The sequence below is a fragment of the Prionailurus bengalensis genome, chromosome D4, assembly GCF_016509475.1.
Source record: "Prionailurus bengalensis isolate Pbe53 chromosome D4, Fcat_Pben_1.1_paternal_pri, whole genome shotgun sequence".
NCBI classification, from domain to species: Eukaryota; Metazoa; Chordata; class Mammalia; order Carnivora; family Felidae; genus Prionailurus; species Prionailurus bengalensis.
In genome coordinates, this window is record NC_057359.1 from 40,627,203 (window position 1) to 40,635,673 (window position 8,471).

Genomic DNA, 8,471 nt, shown 5'->3' on the forward strand with positions numbered 1-8,471 from the left:
AACCTGCCTAAGGTCATGTAGCAGGTAAAAGAAGTCAGAATTCACAGCCTTCTGACCTAGTTGTTTTAAACACTATATAAATGTTGGTTAATGGACAGTAAATTCATAATCAACATATGATTTCATCTAAAGCAACTTTCAATATCACCAAGTATTTATTTAATAGCTACTATGCACCAGCACTTAAGTAAATGATGATAAACAAGATAGACCAGGTGTCCCTGCTCTCCAAGCTCCTCACTTGTAGGTGAAGGAAAAAGAAAAAAAAAATTCAATCATCATAGCAAGGAAAAATATAAACATAAGAGGATCTGAGCTAATATATCTAAATGACTGAAAATCTGAAGGCGCTTCCCATCAAAGAAAAAACAAGCAAGGATCTGAGACAAGAGAAAGATTTATGTAACAGTGGAAAAATGTGATGAGGCTAGAGAGTTAAGCACAGGCTAATTCATATAAGTTCTTACAACAGCACTTACAGATAAAAGTTGGGGGTTCTGTTTGTTGGCAATGTTAATAAGGAAGCCACTGAAGATCTCTGAACAGGGAAATGACATAATCTGACTGGGATATGCAAAGTACAAACACACCAAGATATCATTAGGACACTATTTATAAGTGAGCTGTAGAAGGGACAGACAAAAATGGACAGATCAGCATGCACTTTACAAGAGGACTTGCTAGCTGACTAAACGTGGAGGGGAAGGGGAAGACTTTAATACCTAATCACAGATAACACCAAGACTTGGCTCCAGGAAAAACACTAGGTCCTTGTCAGTCTCGTTTACGAAGAATCTGTCTTGAATATGTTTTAAGACACCTAGCAGATGGTCACAGTTGGTATACATAAGGGCTCATTGTTGTCTAATATTCAAACTTGATTGCTGGATGAATTTACTGTGAATGTCATAAAATGCTAAGAAAAACCAATGTTTCTAGGTCAGAGCAAAAATGAAGCTACAAAAGGATTCTGCACTAAATTAATTCACATTTTAAAAATATCTTTTAAAAAATCTTATCTATAAATCAGTTACAAATAAGTAGTTCTCCAAATTGTCGTTTCTTCTCCCATGTTCTTCCTTTCCCATATCCCTAATTACAGGCTGTTAGAATAAACTCTCATATATGCAAAATCCAAACCGAAAGGCTCAAATAACCACATCCCAATGTGGGGGCGGGGCAAGGCAAATCATCAGAGACCCAGTTTCTGAAAACCTTAAATACAAAAAAAGTCACCAGACCAAAAGAGATCTAGCAATGCCGCCTTTCCAAAGATGAAGGGTATACTTATGAAAGCACGAAGGCACAAAACATCACAAGTGCATTTTGATTTTTTTAACATTTATTTATTTTTGACAGAGAGAGAGCACGCGCAAGCGGGGGAGGGGCAGAGAGAGAGGGAGACAGAATCCAAAGCGGGCTCCAGGCTCTGAGCTGTCAGCACAGAGCCCGATGCAGGGCTCAAACCCACAAAACGGGAGATCATGACCTAAGCCAAAGTCAGATGCTTAACCAAGTCACCTGGGCGTCCCGACAAATGCATTTTGAAAAGAAAATTTAATATTAGCTCAATTTACATTTATTTTTGAGAGGGAGAGAGGGGGAGGGAGACAGTGCAAACTGGGTTGGGGGGGGTGCAGAGAGAGAGAGAGGAAGACACAGAATCCGAAGCAGGCTCCAGGCACTGAGCTGTCAGCATAGAGCCCCACGAGGGGCTCGAACTCACAAACTGTGAGATCATGATCTAAGCTGAAGCCAGATGCTTGACTTACTGAGCCACCTAGGGGCACCTGGGGTGCCCCTAGAATTCTAAACCTACAAAACTGGAAAATTCTAAGGAATGTCTACTCACTAGTGTTTCCAAACTTCATCAGAATCACCTGGAAGGCTTGTTAAAGCAGATTGCTGGGTCCCACACCCGTTTCTGGTACAGTAATTATGAGGTGGGGGTCCAAGAATTTTTGCATACTAAAATTCCCATGTGATACTGGTACAGCTTGACCTAGCACCACACTAAGTAGACTGCCACTCCAGTATGTACACAAATTTCTCATCAAAAGATACCTTCCTTCTCCTATTAAATTTATGGAAGCTTTTTAAATGGTAGATTACTCTACTGAATCAGAAATTCATCATTTCTTACAAAACTAAGTTTTTATATATGGGATATACCCTAAACCCAGCTCAAAGTTATTTTGAAGGCCAAACCAATTCTAGACTCAAAACTTTATTAAAAAAAAAAAAATTATGTGGCATTGTATGATACCATTAATATGAACTATCCAGGACTGATAAATCTACAAACAGTAAATTAGTAGTTTTCTAATTCTCAGAAGGGAATGAGGAATAACTGCTAACGGGTATGAAAATTAATGTACTAAAATCTACTGTTAAATACTTTCAACAAGTGACACTTCAGGACATAAATTTCACCTCAGTAAAGCTGTTAAAAGAAATTATGTGAAAGTTCATACAGTGGCTAAGCAACATTACACCAAATGTTGCCACTGTAGACACTCAGAAATGTATAATCCTAATTAGAATCAACAACTTTGTTTCTCCCGTCCAAGGTAAACAAGCCTACTTTACTAAAATTATTGCAAATTTTAAACTTCAAGAGCAAAATCATCAAAAATCAATGAAATAGCACCTGGAGTAGCCCTATGCACCTAAAAGTAACAGTTCAAGAATATTCAATTGCAATCTTTGAAAACTTGATGTGCTCTACCAAATCAGTCCTCTGCCCATGTATATAGTCACAGTGGCTCTCAGGACCCCATAACTAGAGAATTTCCCAGATTTCTTCTTGGTTTTCCCATAACAAACCATTTGCGTGGCTAATATCACAAAGCCTAAAATAGGGTGTCAGGTTGTCCTTATGAAAAGCATTTATTGTACCCATAACTGTACCAACACCAAATGCTCTGTTAAAACTTTCCTTACATACTGTTGCCTATCAATCTTCTGGTCGCTGAAAGATTCCATACACATCCCCCTTTTATTAAGTAAACATCTACTTCAATAAAAGTTAAACCTGCAGTATCTAATTTTTCTGCCCTAAAAATAAATTTTAAAAGGGAGACTTGAAGACTTTTTCCAAAGTTCAAAGATTATTTTAAAGTTTCCTATTATTACTCTACTGCTTTCTCTTTGAACTAATCTCTACTTGTTTTTCATTTTATGCTCAATGACCCCACTAAATTAACTCTGATTTGCCTTTAGAGCTAAAAGGACTTACGTCTCATGAGTTCCAAAAAAGAATATGGGTAGTTTGTTTGTGGGTGGTTTTACAGCTCCATCAGGAACTTCATCTACCTAAAAGAAAGATCAGAAAAATTAAAATCTTTTAAATCATACACACCTCAACACACCAGAATAAAGTGAAAACAAGCCATCCAAAAAGGATCTGATAAAAGTAGACCAGTTCTACAGGTCATAATCCCTATCCCAATTCTGAAACCCAAGAAGCTCAAAAACCCAAAATATTTCTCAGAACTCATTTGGTGGCAAAACCCGGACTGACACTGAAGCAGTTTTGTCGTATCTTTTATCCACCTAGTGTTTCTGATGCTTCTCTGCGAAGCTACTCTGTTAGATTACCACGTGCCATTCCAGAAGGCCCTAACCAGGAGCAAAATACATGCCACATGTACCACTGTTACCTTTCTAAAATCCTCCAACACTGAATTGTTAAACATATCTGACCCTAAGCATTTCAGATAAGGGAGTCTGAACCTGTTCAAAAATCATAAATGATACTTCCGCACGAAGGCTATACAAATATTGGAGTCATGTAAAAGACATTAATGAAAGTTCCAAGCAGTATTTCTAAAAGTTTGAAACACACATTCTGGAAAGATCTTGCACCTACATAGTTGAATCACAGGAGGTTCTGTTCCTTTTTTCATTTCTCTTTCAGTCTTTCTAATTAAGGAAAAAAGTATTAGGTGCTGTTAAGTCTAACATCAGTAATACCTGTTACTTTCCCTTATCAACAAGGGAAAGCCATCAGGCAGTACTATCAAGCCAGGATTTAACCTATTTTTCCATCACTTATTTAGACTTCATAATAACACTTGAGTCATAACCTTCACAAATTGAAAGACATTAAAAAAAAATCAGTTAGCTTTGTTAAGAAGAGAGCAGACCACTCCAGGACCTACCCTGCACTCTTTATGCATTATCATGTTGAAGAAAAGACCGTGAGGGTGATTAGACTGTTTGGCAGTCTGAGGTTGCAGAAATCCATAGAATCATTATCACCTAACACTCTTAGAGACTTTAATTTCCTCACATATACCATCATTGTACTGGTCATTTCAACTTTGTGACAAGGCCCCCAAAATTGTGAAAATGCTTAGAGCCCTTACGATAAGGGATATTTTTCTGTTAACCCAGTTCATATGTTCTTTCTGCTAGCAAACAGTTTTAAATGTGCAGTACCTACAGAGTGTAATAAAGGTTTGGCAACTTTAAGTTGACTGTAAAAACAATTATTATTGATACAGGATTACGAGAACATGCAAAACTTAAAAAGTAAGGAAGTTTGGAATGTGGAGACAGAAAATATTAAAATCAAATTAGGAACAATTGTCACAGTCATAGATGAGACATAATCTCTCTTAAGCAAAGACATAATTTAAGATTGGAGAAGATGGAAAAATGAATATACATTTTGCACACAGATAATATCAAACCAGAATCAGCAGCTTCTAAGAAAAAGAAAAATTTCCCATTCCAATCCAAATGAACTTGTTGAATACAGAACTTATTAAACAAAGAAGAAAAATACTCTTGCCTTCCTAAGGTTACTTTATTTTGCTTTCAGCAGTACTAACTCAATCAAAGGAGGTAACTTTTTAAACATTTTCACTTGGCTTTTAACTGCACCGTAGCATCGAAATGTGACTACAGATATATCCTGTAATCTCAGATTTTAGAACGCCTCAAAATAAATTAGGATGTAAAAGCCATGAAAACAAAGTGCCTTGGAGGTGTCTTAAACCTGCCCAATTTCCCTCTGCTCTAGTCAAACATGGAACAGTGTTTTATATAAATACATGATTACATACTAAGGACGGGGGGGGGGGGGGGGGGCATGAAGACATTCAATTTATGTCTACTGCCCTCAAGAAGTTTTCAATCTATTTGGAAGTCAAAGCATGCACGTAAGAGTTAAAATGTTATCACAAAGGAAATAGAGTGTCAAATATATAGGTAAGAATTTTGAGTTAAGGATCATTCAAGATAAGGCTCCAACCAAAGAGCAGACTTGATAGACTAGGGGGAAAAAAATCTGTCCAGGTTTAGGAAGGAAACCTGTAAACAAGAAATGGATGGGAAAAATCAAGAAACAGTGAACACCTTACACTTGGACAGCAGTCAGCAAACACGCTGCAGGATTCTCTATGGGTATGTTTTCTCCCAGCTGACATAATTAAAACTACAGGATTTAAATGTCTTTAAGAAACACACTCCTCAAAGAAGAGCAAGTTGGTGGAAATTACAACTTTAGAATATCAAGTTTATATTTAAAAAGGTTCTTGAACATTCTAATGGATCTCAACACTCTTTTGGTTCTATCATGATCTCAGAACCTGAGTCCTACCATAAGCTAACAAAAAGACCTCTTTTTCCGAAAATGGCGCTTAGATATTAAACAGTCTCAATTCTTAAATGTCACCAAAAAACCCTAGGCCTTAATTACCTCTCTGTACCACTAGATGTGAGCCTAGGAATCGGAGTCTATTGCTCTTTTGCCTATGGGAAACGAAGAGGAAAAACAACTTTTTCAAGGTCATAAGGCAAACTTCACCAATAAAAATGTGAAAATACATTTACATCTTATTGTAAAATTTTCAAGAATATCCAGTCCTACATCTCTGTATGAAACAAGCAAATCCAGAGGCCTCATCAACTACAAAACGTTTTTAAAAACCCTGTGAATCCAATTTAATCACCTCTCTGACATCTAAGAGGCTGCATAAACTCCACGGATTCTCTACATTTCACTCAAAATTTCAAAACCCTCCATGTTTCATTAATTTGTAAACATCAAACCCCACACGTGATTATTTTCCCCTACAATGGAACATTAACTGGCATCCCGTTTCAATATTTCCTATCAAGAAAACCTGCCAAAGTCTGTCAAAAACAAACCATAGGGAAATGCTTAAGTAGAAACACCTGGATTTTTGCAATTCCATGGGCGATTCCCGGGCAAAAAGCTAAAACGAAAGGTTGCAAATGAGCCCGAAGGAAAGCGAGGGGGAGAAAGGACCCGGAGAACAAAATTAAGAGGAAGGGTAGGAGGTAGGCCCCTGGGGAAGGTAGCACCGCTGAATCGAAGGCTAAAAAATCACTTACTCGAGCTGGCCAATGAGGATAACCTTTCATCTTGGCGAAGATGAGGTCTCCAGGTTTGAAATCGCGAGTCATGTTTCGGGGGCGAGGCCGGGGGTCTGAAGCCCGGGGAGGAGGCGCGGCGGTGCGCACAGCGAGGGGATGCGAGAGGGCGGACGGGAGCCCAGGCTCCCGGGGCGGCGGGAGGGGGGAAGATGCCTCCGGGCGTCCCGACGCGCCTGCGAGGGAGAGCACGGAGGGCGGTTAATGCTAAGAAACCCGAAGGGAGGGGCCGCACGGGGAGGCCCGGGGGAAGGGGAGGGGGAGGGGAGGCCCGGGGAGGGGTGGGGGTGGGAGAGTGAGGGGAGAGCCGCCTCCCGCTCCTCCCCCGCGAGTGCGCGGCCTCCGCAGCCCAGGAGCTACCCCTCCAGGCTTCGGCAGGTCCACCGCTCGACGCCCGAAGAGACGCCACCACCTGAGACAGAGATGCTTCTCAGCCCCCGATTCCCCTTTCTCCCGCCCCATCTTTCCTCTGGCTTTTTTTCTCCGGGCTTAAGCGCCGAGAGGGAGGGGGTCTGGGGAGAGGGAAAAAAGATGGCAAAGGGAAGGGGAACGTTCCCCTCTCGTGCACACAGGACCTCTCCCCCCGACCTGCTCCCCGACGGCCGCAGCCCCGGGGCTGCCCCTGGGCTCCAGGGCGGGCCGCAGCCACTTCCCCGCTACAGCCAGGAGCGAGGCCACTGAGGGGGGGCGGGGCGAGTCCCCGCCGCCCGCTCACCTGCCGGGGCCGCGGGCGCTGAGGCTGCGGTGGCGGGCCGGCCGCCTCTGCCCGCGTCCACGCAAGCCACCTGCGCCACCAGCTGCCGCAGAGGCGTCTCAACGGCTCCGAATCGCAACCGCCGCCGCCGCTGCCGCCGCCGTCGCTGCGCTGCTCCCGCGCGGCTCCCGCTCGGCGCCCGCTAGCACTGGGGCGAGACCAACTGCTCGCCGAGGGAGGGGGGACAACGCAGCACCGGCCTGAGGTGTGTGACGCGGAAGCGGAACTTCAGAAGACGACGGATCCCCAAGTTGGCTTTTGCCCATCAGTCACAGCCAGATGCAGAGAGACGCTGGTGCGAAGGAACAAAGAAGTGGGCGAAAATAGCTCGGCCTCAGGCGGCTCCCCCCTGCGGTTTGCAGAGTGGTCGGGCCCGGCCCGCCCCTGCTGGCTCCTCTGCGTGTGTGTATTTGTATGTGTACTGTATGTAAAAGGCGGGGAGGGAGGAAACGATTGTTGTGGACGCGGTTTGGGGGCGGGTATCCGGGCCTCCAGCCCTCGGCTGTGTGTTAGGGAGAACCTGGCAGCCTAAGTTGCATGTTCTTGCATCGTTTCCCAGGGTGGAGAGGCTTTAATGCTGCACTTGCGCGGTTTGCACCATCCATCCAAAAAAGAACTGTACAAAAACCCATAGATGAAATCGGAGCAGGAGGGTGTGCAGCTTGTAGGCCTCTTACAGCTCGCTGAATGGGCCTTACAGTAGCCTTTTCCTTGAAATTGTAATATGAGAAAGCCCTATTTCTTTTATTTTAAATTTAAAGCACCAAAGAAAACTGCAATCCTAACGAATGCAAAATGTGAAAGGAAGAAAACAATGACAGGAAAGCATAAGTCTTTTAGATAGGATGTGGGTTTGGGCCCGTACTAAATTTTAGCTGCATCTAAATTTTATTTCTCTAGTAGAGTGGTAGCTGGGAGGTGGAAAGTGTAGAAGTGTTTGTAAGGCTCACATAATTTATCTCTTAAAATACTCTTCAAGGGATTTCTAAGATTTATTTTTTTGATCCTTCAGCTAATACAGTTTTTAATATGTTGGTAGTAATATGCCCGGCTTTCTAATGTGCATTATTGGTAGCTTAATATTTTTACTGTACCAGAACTGTGTCACTAGATTGTCTAATTTTATTTAACCATTAACATTCACCCAAGTTCCTAATAACTGTAGTGAATAAAAAGGCATTTTGAAAATGAATAAATATTAACCTTAAGCTTTGTTTCATGCTCCATTGAATCCCACTTCCCCAAAAAGTGCCTACTGTGTGTCAAGCTTTTTTAGGTGCTGGGGTTACAACCGTGAACAACAAGCACAAAT

The 8,471-nt window shown here is 42.3% G+C and overlaps 1 protein-coding gene across 5 annotated transcripts in view; it reads right to left on the reverse strand.

The window, feature by feature from the left end:
• The window catches only part of PSIP1 (PC4 and SFRS1 interacting protein 1), a 39,867-nt gene extending 32,544 nt beyond the window's left edge, over nt 1-7,323 (reverse strand). For all 5 annotated transcript variants that reach the window (XM_043566330.1, XM_043566331.1, XM_043566332.1 and 2 more), the window contains exons 1-3: nt 7,121-7,323; nt 6,367-6,581; nt 3,239-3,315 (exon numbers count right to left, since the gene is read on the reverse strand). In XM_043566330.1, the coding sequence (XP_043422265.1) occupies nt 3,239-3,315; nt 6,367-6,438 (149 nt within the window). In that variant the 5' untranslated portion in view covers nt 6,439-6,581; nt 7,121-7,323. The remainder of the gene's footprint in view (nt 1-3,238; nt 3,316-6,366; nt 6,582-7,120) is intronic.
• Nucleotides 7,324-8,471: the final 1,148 nt, after the last annotated feature.